Below are 15,574 nucleotides of genomic sequence, written 5' to 3'. Positions count from 1 at the left end.
TGTGAACGCAAAGACCACACCCTTCCTTTAGTCTCCAACCATTTACAGAGTGGATATTAATGGTTGGCTCTGACCTAAACACTGGGGCAACGGTTGTGAACAAGTAGAGACCCTGGTCCTCTAGGCACTCAAAATCTGGTGAGGTAGGCAGGTGAGGAGAGGGGTGAGTGCAGCATGGGGGGCAATCCTTTGCTCCAGGAGAGCAAGGGGTGTGCTGGGACTACACGGCCAGACTGGTGAGGCTGCGGGGGGACAGCAGAGACATCTACACTGAGAAGAGAACACAAGTTAGGAAAGCTTTGCTGTGGGGAGGAAGGTCAAGAACACAGAAGGCAGAGAGGCCATCGTGTCTGGATGCCCAGAGATGGGCGAGGACGTGGCTTCCTAAGAGGCAGGCAAGAAGTTCAGCAGAGAGAACACTAGGGCAGTGGTGAGAGCAGCGAGAGATGAGGCCAGAGAGCAGCCAGGGGCTGGATGGCGCAGGGAAGGGGGAAGGAGCGCGGGGAGGGCTCGATCAGACTTGCAGTGTAGAATCATCACTGGCCGCACCGGGCAGTGGGAACTGGGGGAGGGCAGGGCCTTCCACAGGGAGACCAGCTCGGAGGTGGGCAGTCATGTGGTTGAAGCAATCACGGTGGAGGCGGCAGAGCAGCGAGATGCATCTGCTGTGAGATATTTAAGAGGCTGATCGGGGCAACGGAGGTGGGTAGCACAGGAGGTGACAGTGACACCCATGATTCTGGGCTGGGCAAACCAAAAGATGGTATCAGTTACTGAGATATAGACTATTGGAGAAGAAACAAGAGCGTCCGGCTTTGAGTATAGTGAGCAGAAAATGCGTGTGAGAAATTTAAGTGGAGATGACTACAGGCAGCAGGATACGCAGGTCTGGGGCTCAGACGAGAGGTCTGGCACCTGGCTGATTATTGGAGGCCAGAGGTAGGGTGCTCCAGGTCAGTGGGTAATGAGAGGAGAGAAGAGAAGGCCGGCAGCCTGAAGAAGGCCAACATTCAAGGAACACAAAGCAAAAGAGAAGAAGAGCAGCCAGAGAAAGAAAAAAGGGAGAAGAGTATTTTGAAAAGGAGAAGTTACTTGACTATGTCAAAAGCTCACAAGATCAAGGAAAATAGCTGAAAAATACACACTGGATTTCGTGACAAGAAAGTACTTGGAGACCTTATCAAGAAGGATCTGGGCCGAGATGGCATGGGAGCTGGTTTTGCGCAGCTCAGGGGCTGCGTGAGCGGCGGCGAGCACCTAGGGGTATCACGGAGACACCTCCTCCAAGTCGTCTGTCTGCAAAGGGCAGCAGACGACGGTGCTGGCAGGAGGGGACAGTGCTGGTGAGCTGAGGGAGGCCTTATTTGCATGGACGGGAGAGACTTCGTGGGCAGGAGTGCTTCCCGAGAGGGGAAAGGACAAAGATCCCAGAGAGGGAAAAGGGGCGGCTGGCAGTAGAATACAGGGCACGGGGAGGAGGCCACCCTCCCACTGTAACAGGATGCAGGAGTTAGTATCCAGGTCTGGTGGCAGGAGGGGAGGGACTTCCTTTTAAGGGCTGGTTTGTGCTAGGTGCAGAAGGAAGCAAGGTCAGCTGTTGAGGATGAAGGGGCTGGTCAGAAGGGGGCTGAAATGGCCCCTGGGAGACTGAGGGTAGAGGGTGTGGACTTGCCCGCAAGCACTGAGGACCCAGTCGAGGCTGGAGAGCATGAATCTGGAGCGGCTCCAGCCTGCACACTGTGAGCCTTTTACTCTCCTGGAACTGTGTTCGGCAGCCCAGGGTGTGGGCATGAGAAACGCAGGCAGGAGAAGTGAACTGGGCCGGGCAGGGGTGTCCGAAGGGCTAAGGAGCCAAGGGGCTGGCCAGAGGACATGAGACAGGACGACCCAAGGAGGCCGGGCTGGGCAGGAGCCGTGAATACAGGCGGGGCCGAGAAGGAGCAGCGGCTGAGCATGATAAAGTCTGCAGCGGTGAACGTGACTAACAGCAAACCAAGAGAACTGCGAATATTTGAACGCCAACTTATAATTCAAGTTATTCCCCAGAATTGAGAGACTTTAACTTCAATAAAACACTTTTTGAACACCAACTATAGGCAAAGCAGTCTTGCATGCAGGCCTGCCTCTATGGCATAATGAGTTTTTCACGAAAAAATAACCAAAGGCCCCCTGAAGACACTGCTGACTGAGGCAGTAACAGTACAGCGTCGTGATTAAAGACACAGGCCTTGGTGACAGGGGAAGTGGGTCTATAAGCTCAACTCTGCCACCCAAGCGACTACGGCACCCTCACCTTCTCTCTGCACCTCAGCTTTCTCACCCATAAAAACGTCAAAGGGTCACTGTGGGGATTACATGCTAATTAAACAAACTAAATTCCCTTAATTAAAGCTAATCCACACAAAGCTTGGTGGCTCCCCCCTGCCCAAGCTACTCCGGCACTGTCCTATCATTACCTCACCGAGCAGCCCCAGGGAGGAAGGCCTGAGCTAGGCAGAGGGCTCAGCCGTGGCCCCCCCCAGGGAGCTCAGGCACCGGGGAAGGGGCTCCGCGAGGCGGTGCGCTGGGCCTCAGGCTCATCAAGCACTTCAGCACGGAGGAGTAGGTATTAACCAGGAGAACATATTTCAAGGCAATCTGTTGCCCGGAAAGTGATTACCAAAGATCAAATAAGACAAATGGCAATCAGCAACTGGGTTATGGGAGAAAGAGAGCGTGAGTGCCTACCGTGTGCCAGGATGCAGACAACAGGAGGTCTTGAGACAGAAGGAGAAGGAAGGTGAGCAGGGGCCCCACCTCTACCCCAGCAGGAGCAGCGGGATGAGGTTCAGAGAGTTCTGGAAGACAAGAACTTGCTAACCAGACCGCTCTCTGGGGCAAAGCAGAGTTCCGGAGAGAAGCTAGTGATGTTGGGAACTGTTACCCACCAGCCCCCAGGTCTCCAAGAATAAGCTGAGAGCAGCAGCAGCACGGCCATCCCCAACCCTCTTGGGAAAAAGAAACCTGAAAGCCCTTGGGAAGCAACCATCCGAAGGATGGCCTCAGGCTTCCTGGATTTCAGAACAGCTGTTCGGAGCTTGTTGAAGGCCCGCCATGCTCTCTGCTCATCAGGATGTCTGTGCTGGGCGGCAGCAGCAGGGGCTCCCAGCGGAGAAAAGCAAAGCCTCAGAGAAGGCGGGCGACACCAAGAGGCCAAAGCCACAAAGCGACAGGGCAGGACTCCCACGCCCTTAGAGTCCGAGTCCGCACTCCTCCCCTAAAACAGACTGCAGGAGTGTGTCCCCGCCTAATTCATACGTTGAAATCCTCACGTCGAACGTGGTGGTATCTGGAGCAGGGGTTGGGAGGTGATGAGCGGGGAGCCCTCCCGCCTCCCGATGGGATCAGTGCCATTCTAAGAAGACACACAGAGAGCTTGCCTCTTTCTGCTCTCACCACGTGAGGACACAGGGAGAAGGTGCCTGTCTACAAGGCAGGAAGCAGGCCTTCACCAGACATGGGATCTGCTGGCACCTTGTTCTTGGACTTCCCAGCTTTCAGAACTGTGAGAAATAAATGTCCGTTGTTGATAAGCAACCTCATCTGTGATATTTTCTTATAGCAAGCCTGAGCTAAGACGGCCCCTGTCCCCATTTCTCCTCTGGACACTCCTCCTCTCCTGGCATCTAGGACTCCTCCCTCCCTCGTCAGGGTCTCCTCCTACCACTTGGAGCACTCCTTCCTTCGCAGACAGTCCCTTGCTTGCCGTCCACAGGTGATGTGTGGTGCTGGGCCCCTGCTCATGAGACCTAGACTCCTTTGGGGATCTCATCCCCTCCCCCCCAGGGCTGCAACCATCACCCAGCATGCTGCTGGGCCCCAATCTCAACCTCCAACCTGACCTTTTGCTGAGCTCCAGAGCTTGACCTTCCCCACATAGGCTCCTCAAATGCAGCAGGTTAAAACTAAATTCCTTCCGTCCACATTCACTTTCTGAAGAAGAAAGCCGACCTTAAACCTTTTAGCACTATTGCACGGCCTCCATAATAGAGTGTGGGCTTGGGAATTCACATACAATGCTACTTGCCATTTGGTCCTCTGAATGGGCACCGTCCTTTGAGAGAGGACCCGACCCCCCAGCCAGCCAGCCGTTCCTTCCCCAGGCATAGAGCAGCCACTGTGTGATGGCCCAGTTCTGGGGATACTCAAGACCTTCACAGTCCCTGCCATCACGGAGCCGATGGCTAGACCGTACTGAGTAAGGACTCTGAAGTGCACTGAGGGTTACAAACAGGGAAGTGCGGGGCCGCACAGCACAGGGAGACCTCCAGGCATCTGGAAGTACCTCCCTGATGAAGTCCCATTTAAAGTGTCCTCTCATGGGGGCCGGCCCCGTGGCCGAGTGGTGAAGTTTGCGCGCTCCGCATCGGCAGCCCAGGGTTTTGCCGGTTCGAATCCTGGGCACAGACATAGCACCACTCATCAGGCCATGCTGAGGCGGCGTCCCACATGCCACAACTAGAAGAACCCACAACGAAAATACACAACTATGTACCAGGAGGCTTTGGGGAGAAAAAGGGAAAATAAAATCTTTAAAGTGTCCTTTGAAGGATGGGGGAGTGGTTAGCCATGTGGGCAAAGGCTCTGAGACAACACTAGGATGTGCTTAGGGAACTGAAAGAAGCCTCGCACGGCCGGGCCCGTGGGTGGAGGGCTGTAGGGGCCTACTGTGGAGTCGGATGTCCCTGCCTCAAGGCACTGGGGCACGCACAGCTGTACCTGTAGAAGGCCGCTCTGGCCGTCATGGCGAGACGAGCCCGAAGAGAACCTCTACAGAGTACCAGCAAACTGAAGCCAGCAGCCTAGTGTGACGATTATACCCCATGACCAAGCGGCATTTATCCCAGAATGCAAGGGGGTGTATGGGTTTTCCACGGCTGCAGTAACAAAGTGCCACAAACCAGGGGGCTTAAACCAAACAGATACATTCCCTCCCAGTGCTGGAGGCCAGAAGTCCAAGATCAAGGTGTGGTCAGGGTTGGCTCCTTCTGGAGGCTCTGAGGGAGCAGCTGTCCCAGGCCTCTCTCCTGGCTCAGGTGGTGGCCGCAGTCCTTGGCGTTCCTTGGCTTGTAGCTGCATCACTCCAGTCTCTGCCTTCATGGTCACATGGCCACCTTCCCTCTGTGCGTGTCTGTGTCTCTACATGGCCTTCTTACAAGGACACCAGTCATTGGATTTAGAGCCTACTCTAATCCAGTATGACCTCATCTTAACTGATTACATCTGTAAAGACCCTATTTCCCAATAAGGACATATTCTGAAGTTCCAGATGGACATGAATTTTGGGGAGACATTATTCACCCCACTATAGTGGTCAGCATACAAAAATCAGTGTAATACACATGAACGGGATGAAGGAGAAAAAACCCACATGATCATCTCAATTGATGCAGAAAAGGACTTTGAAAATACCCTTTCATGATAAAAACACTCAACAAGCTAAGAACAGAAGGGACCTTCCTTAACCTGACAAGGGTATCTATGAAAAACCCGCAGCTAATATACCAAATGGAGAAAACTGAAAGCTTTCCCCTGAGATTAGGAAAAAGACAAGGATGCCCACTTTCACCACTCTTCCATTCAACATTGTACTAGAGGTTCTTGCCAGGGAATGAGGCAAGAAGAAGAAATAAAAGGCATCCCCAGATAGGAAAAGAAGTAAAACTGTCTCTACTTGAGGATGATGTGATACTATACACAGAAGAGCTAATAGGGACATGGACAGGTAAATACCCTTGTCTGTTTCCTGGACACATCCACTGCTATAGTTCAAATCATTCTAGACATGCAATCTGGCGTCCTGCTTCTGTCTCTTCCGCACAGAATGAAACACAACGAACTGCCCTTGCACTGCTGATGTTTAGAAGACGGCCTCTGTGAATAGAGCTTTTCTCCTGTTTTCTATCTCCTCAGGATAGTAAGACAGTGGTGACAGGAAGTATGCAAAGGTGTAGAAAGACTGATGTGGGGAGTGAGGGGAACTGACTAATGAAGGATGACTCCTCGTGGCAGGCCAGAAAATGCTCCCCCAAAAGATGTCCACATCAAATCCCTGGCAACTGTGAAGGTGACCTTTTTTTGGAAAAAGGGTCTCTGCAGGTGTCATTAAGTTAAGGATCCTGAGAGCAAGAGAGCATCCTGGATTATCTTGAGTGGGCCCTCAATGCCATCACAAGTATCCTCAGATGAAAGAGGAGGAGGAGTCAACGCAGAGATACATAGAGGAGAAGGCCATGTGCAGACCGAGGCAGAATTGGGGCCCTGTGGCTACATGCCCAGGACAGCCAGCAGAAGCTGGAAGAGGCAAGGAACGGGAGTCCTTAGAGGGAGCAGAGCCCTGCAAGATTTCAGACTTCTGGACTCCAGAACTGTGAGAGAATGAATTTGTGTTGTTTTAAGCCAACCAGTTTGTGGTAATTTGTATAGCTGCCTCAGGAAACTCATACACTGCCCATCTTCCTCCCCACCCTGTTCCTCTCCCATCCTCCCTGTCTCAGTAACCGACACCACCCTTCGCCTGCCAGGCCTGACACCCGGGGGGCGAGCTTATCAGCATCCAGTACTGAATGCTGAGGATGCACCTAGCCCTGTGAGGTCCCTTATGTGCATTCTTCCTTAAGCCTTTAATCTTTAAGCCCTCTACATGGGACAGTGCTGTTATCCCCCATTTTACAGAAGAGGAACCTGAGGCTTATGGAGAGGTTAAGTAACTTGCTCAGGGTTCTACGCAGCACCAAGTGGCAGAACCTGGAGGAAAGCCCAGGCGTAAAAAGCCGAGGGTTCTCACTACCCTGCCTCTCAGGCCAGTTTGCATACGCTGAGGTTGTTGCCTGGGAGACAGCCAGAGATGTCAACCGGACAATGGGATAGAAACTCCATCTTGTCCTCAGGAGGAATAAAGTTGGGATAGAAACTTGGGTGTCAAACTCAACACATAGTGTCTAAAGTCATAGCATGGGAGATGGCCCAGCAAGATTGTGCAAAGTAGAAAAGAGGACCCCAGACTGAGTTGGAGGAGCACTGTCATTTGAAGGTTGGCAAGAGGGAGAGGATCCAGTGAAGGAGACCAAGCTGGCCAGGCCAGAGAGAGAGAGAAATCCAGGCGGGGAGATGTCATGAAAGTCAAGAGAATGGAAGGGTCCACTCCAAGGTCAGAACCAATGACAGCTAACCTGAACCAGATGCTTCCTCAGAGAGGCGCTGCCCTAGGCCCTCCAGCGTTTCCTCATTTACCCTTCACATCCACTCCAGGAAGTAAGTCCGATGTCATTCCCATTTTAGAGATGAGGCAATCGTGGTCTAGAGAGATGAGGTAGCTGCCCAGGGTCATGCAGCAGACAACCAGGGTCCTTCTCCGCTCTCTCAGAGCATGCTTCGTTTCTCCGCGCCACAGGGCTAGCCACTTGGCAGCTGTGCAACTGCTTGTTCAATATGCATCTCTCCCCAGAGGCGAGCAAGTGCCTGGCACAGAGCAGGCACTCCGGGACTGCGGGAAGATGGTGGGCCTGAAGTATAAGGTACTGGCTGCTCTTGAGAGTGAGGCAGGGGAGGGAGCAGGTTGGCTTTTTGGAGACTGTGGATGGACTACTCACCGGGGAGAGGTACAAGCTGCCAGCACAAAGAAAGCCTCCCAAGCACTGCTGAAGGCCCCGGGGCGGGGGGCTTGGGGACCACGCCCCGAGACGGCTTCCTTCTGGCCATCCCTGGGAGTGAGGTGCTCAGGCACACTGGTGCATAGGTACTCAGCGAGCTGGCTCAGAGACCCCGCCTGACTCTTCCTGCTAACCATGCAAAGCCAGCTCCAAGGCCACCTCCTCCGTGAAGGCTTGCCCAACTGCACGAGCAGAGCTCTCCCGGCTCCCCCAGCACACTGAGCTGACACCCCCATACAGGGCACCCCACTGGGCCTGTCGCGGTATATCCCCAGCAGGTGCTCATTACAGGTTTGTTACCCAAGTGGCATTTTACAAGTAGGCATGAGATGGGAATGGTTGTCACCTTTCTGATACCTGAAATTACTTGCAGGGAGGGCCAAGTCTTCTGTCTGCCAAATGCCCACTTGCAGTCCACACAGTTGGAAAGTCATTCATGAGAAACAGAAATGACTCAGTTCAGAGCCCTTTCTATTTGGATAGCGGGTACTGGAGGCTTGTCCTCATAGCCGTCACTAGGTATGAAGGACCCTGTCCCCTTCAGCTAGTGGGGACCAAATGGGAGCTGTCTGCAGATACTGCTGCTCCATGTAATTTATGGAAACTTTGTACATTTGCCTAGTTTCATGTAGTTGACTCCATTCTAACAGAGCTTCAGACCAGATACGAATTAACCGAGTAATCACCATATTCCATAGGTTACAGGGACTTCCAAGGGCCTCACAATCATTTCATTAAAATACTTGATTCTTTAGGTGATAATTCTCTTTCTGGCTCTTTGCTAAATTGATTGAGTAGACAGGATTGTGCAGAAGCAATGAGAGAGACAAGATTTCAACCCACGAGACACTGCACACAACCCACGGGCTATACACCAGGGAGATATAGCTATGGGCACTCCGAACAATTCCATGTTCAGGTGGGGGGGGGAATTCAACTGGCTATTCAAACGGTGTAACAACTTACAGACAGTACATAAGAAAAGATCCACTGTTTCGGTAAGGTTATCAAAAGTGTACCTTGTTAGTATCAGCAACACTGTTTTGTCGGGCATCAAAGATGATAAGTTTGTGAGACTGTGCATTAGCGTCCATTATTGTTTGCAAGTATTTTTCATCTTCTTTGCAGCGTTTATCATTGGGACCCACAAGTGGCTGGCTGCAACGGGTAATCGTTGCCTGACTTTCTGGATGAATCCATGACAACACCTAGTGTTTGTAAGCAACAAATGTTAGTACAGTTCCTAAAACAGTATGTGCCTTAATTATTAGATAGGAGAAACAAGTCCTCTTCTCAAGCACAGCTTCTTCTGCATCTTGTTCCTCAACGGTCAGAGGGTCAGCCCAATCACAGGAGGACGGTGGCCATGAAACTCAATCTTTGGGTCCCATTGAAAGAAGTCTGACTAGTTGAGCTCTAAAAACCCCTTCCACCTCTAAAATTCTTTGATTCTAAGAAAAACAGAAACTAAGTCAAACTATTACTAACATCGAGCCCATTCCTATTTGATTGACTAGTTTTATTTTGTCTCCTAATTTAAAAACATCTTTGTATCTCAACAGTGACCTATATGGCAGGGCAAGGCCAAGGTGAACATAGAGTGTCTTATAAAATCGAAAGCTATGCCCTCAAACCTCCCATTTTCCTCCAGTGGCCAGGAGCCTCAGGATTGTACCAGACCACAACCTGCAGGCTCAGAAACGTTCACCCCCTGCTTGCCTGCAGTGATACTATCACAGGTGTATACATATGTCCAAACGCATCAAATTGTATACATTAAACACATGCAGTTTTTGGTATTTCAATTACACCTCACTAAAGCTGTTTGAAAAAATCCCCCCTGCCGGTTGCTATGTTTGTTTTTGTAATAGTGTCCCTGCCATGCAGCTGTAGCATTCCACTCAGCATCTAAGAAAGAGTGTAGGGGCCGGCCCGGTGGCAGAGTGGTTACGTTCACACGTTCCGCTTCTCGGCGGCCCGGGGTTCACTGGTTTGAATCCCAGGTGCGGACATGGCACCCCTTGGCATGCCATGCTGTGGTAGGCATCCCACATATGAAGTAGAGGAAGGTGGGCACGGATGTTAGCTCAGGGCCAGGCTTCCTTAGCAAAAAAGAGGAGGACTGGCAGTAGTTAGCTCAGGGCCAATCTTCCTCAAAAAAAAAAAAGAAAGAAAGAGTGTATTTTCTCTAGGATGATTCGGTGAAACCAGTGACATGAACTGTTAATGCAACAGCATGCTAACTCTTTCTTGCTACTCCTCTGTTATTCTCTACTACATTTTGAGAGCATAACTGAAGTTACCCTTGTACTTAGTAACATGAAGTCACACAAGGTGGAGTCACAGCAAACAATGTTGATATAATCAGGTAATTCTTGAGAAGCAAAGATACGTTCAGGTTTTCAGGTTTTATTTTTCTACTTTCCATTTTGTTCACTAGATTTTTTTTCTGCCTTGCTTCTTTCCATATTAGATCTAATACAGTATATGTTTATACCTAAAGGACAATGCTTATTACTTACAGGGACTCTGCCTTTTGCTCGAAAGGCTGCCACTTTTGAAAGGTCATCATCTTTCACACTAGTTGGCACAACAATGATGGCAGGGTAGGTGTCACAGAGCTCATAATTACTGTTTACTTTGGATATTTTCCAACTCTCATTTGGCAAGCCCTGCAGGGTGTTAGAGAAGAAAGAAGAGTGGGAAAAGCATACTTTTACACTTTCAAAAAGGACCAAGCATGAACCACATCCATTTCTTATTTTCTACTAACATCCACTTATGATTTGTTGTTCATTGCTACTTAAAAGTTTAAGTATATATTTATCTATATCCTGCCCATTTAAAAAAATCTAATGAAGCATAATAATTTCTAAACATACTAAAAAATGAAAATTATATACTAGAATCCAAGTCCTACACATTTCTTGTGTTTTCTATAAAGAATGAGCATAGTGTTGTTTTTGAAAATACCCATGAAAGTCCTTTAGAGACAAAGAAACTTCTTACAATGTCTAAAATAATATAAATCACCATACCAAATATCTTTGTAGAGACAAAGATGAAATGTCATGAAAATAATATCTTATTGGAATGTCTTGAATTTGACAATACACTAAAGAGCTTCTCGGTATAGGAACACCACATCAGACTGATGAGTCATGGCATATACAGTCGTCCCTCGGTATCAGCGGGGATGGTTCCAGGCCCCCCAGATGCCAAAATCCGTGGATGCTCAAGTCCCTTAGATAAAATGGCATAGTATTTGCATATAACCTATGCACATCCTCCCGTATGCTTTAAATCATCTCTAGATTACTTACAATACCTAATACAATGGAAAGGTGGAAAGGCTGTAGAAATAGTTGTTACACTGTATTGTTTAGGGAATAATGACAGGAAAAGTCTGCAGATGCCCAGTACAGACACAACCCTCACAGGCCTTGTGATCTGTAGTAGAATCCGCTGATGTGGAGCCTGCGGGTACAGAGGGCCGACTAGACTTGAAATCTCACTGAAGCCATTGGTTTTGCTCCTTACCCATCAACTCATTAGCAGAACATCTAATAAAAGCCATCTGGCCGATCTGCCTTTTAAAGCTGTCTTGTACTCCACTTGCCCCGTGGAAAAGGGCGACCGATCAGCGGCACAGTCAAAAGTTTGGCAGCGGGAGAACGGGGCGGCCCGGAGATGAGGAGCACACGAGCTAGGTAAGTCACACCTATGCACAACTTGTTTCCAAAGGCTTCTTCTCCACCACATTTTCTAACCTTTTAGAAAGAAAAAGATGCTCAATCTATCATTTTCAGTTAGATAAGCAACATACTTTACCTGTCTCTTATATTCAGATACTGGATCATAAACTTTCCATCCATTAATTGGAAATTTCTCTTTATAGTTGAATGCAAAGAGTGCCTGCATACAAAAAACCACAAAATATATGTCAGTACTTCCTTACTATGTCACATTCCCAACATTAAAGCTTTTCATTCAATTATCAGCTGAATGTATTAAGATTCCTATTTTAATCTGTAAATTTTGAAGCAACAGGCAGTTTTCTTAAACGTTACACGCTGACAAATTTTTAATATTCTAATATTAGTTACCAACAGAGAGAAAAGAGATAAAGGAAACCTCTGGAAAAAGAATTATTAAACATGAAATTTTTGGACCCCCACAAAAGCATGCAAAAAAGGCTTATTTTGGTGTACCTACCTGTCCGTTGGAAAGAGGAAATGCATGTTTGGTGAGGTTTTCAAATATCCCCAGTTTACTCTGTTCTTCCTGTTTATAAGCCAGTCGCAAGTTCCTCATATCCTGTTAAACAATTAGCAAACCTCATTTGTTCAACGTGTATTGAGTACCTACAAGGCAGACACTATGCTCTAAGGAGATAAGTAAAATATTTTTATTCATTTCTCACATTCTACACTGTCTTGCTCCAACTAACAAAAACACCTCCAACAAGATAAAAAAAATTAAGTGAGGAAATTGGAACAAAGGAGATGTGCTGGGAAAAAAACTCATCAGATGGAACCAAGAGTAAGGTTAATCCATGAAAGATGTGCCATCAAGTCCTGCGCACTCACTTGCTAAAGGTGTGCCACAGAATCCACTGTGAACTTTAGACTGCCGGATTTGTCCAGTACAGGTTTCACACCAGCCATAAAATAGCAATGTGACAAAGGTGTCTCCCCTGTCCTCACAGCAAGGACTCTGTATCACGCAGCGACTACGGCTCTCAGTGACCCCCTTACAGAAACTAGAATGCTGCTTCCCAGGAGCACAGTTCCCAAGCACGGCCGCAGCACACGTGGGCCACGTGGGCAGGAGTGATCCCAGGGAGGTGGCTCTGACGGGACGCCCTCTTCCCGGGACTGGTGGGAGCAGTGCCCCCGACCGGGTTAAACTTCTGCCGTTAGTTAAGCACAACAATCTCATTCTTCTTTAACATTACATGAAACTTGAAAGTAAATATGACCACAAACAAATTAAAGCAAGAGCAATTTGGGAAGTGAGGAAGTTATTGTGGTGATATTATCTGTAACAGCGAAAGAATGGAAAGAGCCTTAATGTCCATCAACAGGAGCTGGCTAAACGACTACAGGACAGCTAATGGAATACTAAAGAGCTGTTAAAACAAGCAGCAGCTCTTTCTGCACTGATGCCAAGGAGCTCCAAGAAACACTGTTAAGGGGAAAACAAAGGGGCAGAACAGTCTCTAAAATACACAACCATTTACATTTTCCAAGACTGTACCCACGTGCTCACATGCACAGGGTGTGTGTGGAAACTGGGGACAGTGGGTGCCTGCAGGGGGTGGGACAGGGTGGCTGGGGTTGGGTGGAGGGAGATTTACTTTTTTCTCCACACAGTTTTTGTGCCTTTTGAATTGTATATCATCTGATTTAAAAAAACAAACCCCATACCTTGCAAGGCTCCCAGGCACGAGCTGAGAGGGCTGGGAGCATAGCCCTAGTATTCTGGAAAACATTTTAAAGCAGCTATTAGCCAATGTTCACCCCAGCCATAAAATTATCTTAGTAAAAGAGCCACAGGACACCAGCCTAAGTGACATAACTTCCTGGTACACCCTCCCTCCAAGCTACACTGGCTACACACGTACACCTTAGGAGCTGACTGATCTGACTTGCTATTTAGGATCGCTTGGAGAGCAAAGCATCACAAGCAAAGGAAAGAGCACATGTCAAGTCCCACAGAGAGAGAGCGAGAGAGCGAGAGAGCGAGAGAGTGAGAGAGCGAGAGAGCAAGAGAGAGAGAGAGGGAGAGTGTGTCTGTGTGTGTGTGTCTGTGTGTGTCTGTGAGGGGGCATGGTACCAGGCAAGCGCAAGCAACTAAAGGAACTGGAATAGCAAGAATGAGGGGAGGGTGGCTGGAGATGACGCTGCAGAGGAAAGTAAGCCAGGCTCACACAGCGCGGTCTGGGTGAGGAGTTTCCTTCCAGCCTAAGGATGATGGGAAGCCACTGAAGAGTTCTCAGTAGGGAAACGACAGTACCGCCGAATCGCTCTCTGCTTTAAGTCCTGCAACTGCTTAGCACTGCTTCACATGTGGGACCCTGGCCTGAGAAGGACAACTACAATTTGCCAAAGGAGAGCACTGCCATGGAGCACCCAAAGTGAGTCTCACAAGCCAGCAGGTTCATGATCTGGAAGAGTAAAGCGTTCTCTGAAAAAGTGGATTCAGCTGTAGTGTAGGGCTGACCAGAGGAAGTTGTCCTCAGAGGCTTGATTAAAGCAAACAGAAGGGCAGGACCCAAACCAGGAAGGGACGGACCCAAACCAGGAAGGGACCTTGACAATCCTGCAAGCAGGCTCTCTTCCCTGGTACCCCGGTTAGGGTTGTGAATAAACTGTATTCCATGAGGGAAAGTCATGGGGAAGAAAACATCAGTTAAGGTGTTTCTTAAATGACTGGTCATCACTAAAATTATCACACACATCTCTCCTTAACCCGCTGCAGGAAGGGTACAAAACCAAAAGTAAGCACAGCTCAGGAGAAAATTCCAACATAGCCAAGAAACTTAATTGTGTTTTAATCACAGAATTTATGAATATTGTTGTCCCTTTAGGAAGCCTTTGACCATCCACTGTTCTGAAGGTAGTCTTAAAATTACAAACTAGAAAAAATCTTGCTCTCTGCTTTCCATTTGATTTCTCTGAAACGTAACAAATAATGTCAGCACTTAGGTTAGAGGTCCATGTTAATTAGAACGCTTCAATGGGAAAGAAGAGGTTCACTTTAGTGGCTTACATAGTGGTAGGAATTGGTTGATGTAAGATCCGAAGAGGTCTCTGTCCTGAAAACATTTGAGTTCCTAAGAGCCCGAATTACCCTGACCGTCCAAGGACCATGAAGAACGCGCCTTCTGAAAGAGTTCCCAGCTGCCTGCCCCTCAGTCCCACTTGTGTTTGTACTGTACCTTGCACACGATCTCTATTCCACAAGAATTGTCCCCGTGGCTCTGCGCGCCAATCTTCTCAACTCTGCTGATCACTCCCAGGGGAACATCAAGGACGAAATGTGGGTCCTGGTTTTACAAATTAAGATGAATGCCTATCAGTGTCAGTCCACAGAGTTTTCATATGGTAAGTCTTTGCTGGCTTAAAACACGTTTGTTTACTTCACATTTCCTCTTTGTCGCAGCTAAGAAACTGCAGTCTGGTTTAACCGTGCTTTATGAAGGAGGCGTGGGACTAGAGCACAACTCCCCTCGGGGATAAGCGCTACTCTCACGGCCTTTTTGTCAAGATACAAAATCTGTTTGCAAATGTGTACATCTTAAAACTCACCCTCGGCTTGTCTCAGCGTGATGGGATTTCGTGGTACTTTTTACTTTCTTCTTTATTGTTTCCTTTCTGCTAAAGTGTTTTTAAAAATAAAACACCCTTTTAAAAACTCACCCTCTCTACATTTTTGAAGTACATCTTGAAGTCAGTCACTGTCAGGGTTCCACTCACTGCTCCCATAAATGGGCAGATATACATGACGTCTTTCACTGAAAGAAAAAACCCAAAGCAGCGACTGCCGTTGACTTGTGTTTTAATACATCTTAACACGAATTTCCAAATATATATATCTGTAATTCCAGTTTTCTAGGAATTTTGTTTTTTACTTTAAATAAAGACATAGATGGACAGTCTTCTAAAAAAATTCTACTTTTAAAACAAGATTCTGATTTGCTACTTAATGAGATTTTAAGTAAAGAGCTTCATAATAAGTTAGTCTGTTATTTTTTCCAGGTGGTTAACATTTTCCTTGAGTGATAAATTAATCACGTGCAAAAACACATTTAAACTCTGAAGACCCTGGGCCGCCATTTCATAAATTACTGCTAATGAAAACACTGTCCCCTATGCATG

The 15,574-nt window shown here is 48.1% G+C and overlaps 1 protein-coding gene across 10 annotated transcripts in view; it reads right to left on the bottom strand.

The window, feature by feature from the left end:
• MTMR1 (myotubularin related protein 1) overlaps positions 1 to 15,574 on the bottom strand; it is a 68,332-nt gene that overhangs the window by 26,040 nt on the left and 26,718 nt on the right. For all 10 annotated transcript variants that reach the window (XM_070503049.1, XM_070503050.1, XM_070503052.1 and 7 more), the window contains 6 exons: positions 15,116 to 15,210; positions 14,635 to 14,742; positions 11,907 to 12,008; positions 11,523 to 11,606; positions 10,214 to 10,363; positions 8,711 to 8,899 (listed from right to left, as the gene is read on the bottom strand). In XM_070503049.1, the coding sequence (XP_070359150.1) occupies positions 8,711 to 8,899; positions 10,214 to 10,363; positions 11,523 to 11,606; positions 11,907 to 12,008; positions 14,635 to 14,742; positions 15,116 to 15,210 (728 nt within the window). The remainder of the gene's footprint in view (positions 1 to 8,710; positions 8,900 to 10,213; positions 10,364 to 11,522; positions 11,607 to 11,906; positions 12,009 to 14,634; positions 14,743 to 15,115; positions 15,211 to 15,574) is intronic.

This window comes from Equus asinus, chromosome X (assembly GCF_041296235.1).
Source record: "Equus asinus isolate D_3611 breed Donkey chromosome X, EquAss-T2T_v2, whole genome shotgun sequence".
Taxonomy (NCBI): Eukaryota; Metazoa; Chordata; class Mammalia; order Perissodactyla; family Equidae; genus Equus; species Equus asinus.
The sequence above is the reverse complement of the archived record's forward strand: the minus strand, read 5'-3'. Positions and strand labels throughout refer to the sequence as shown.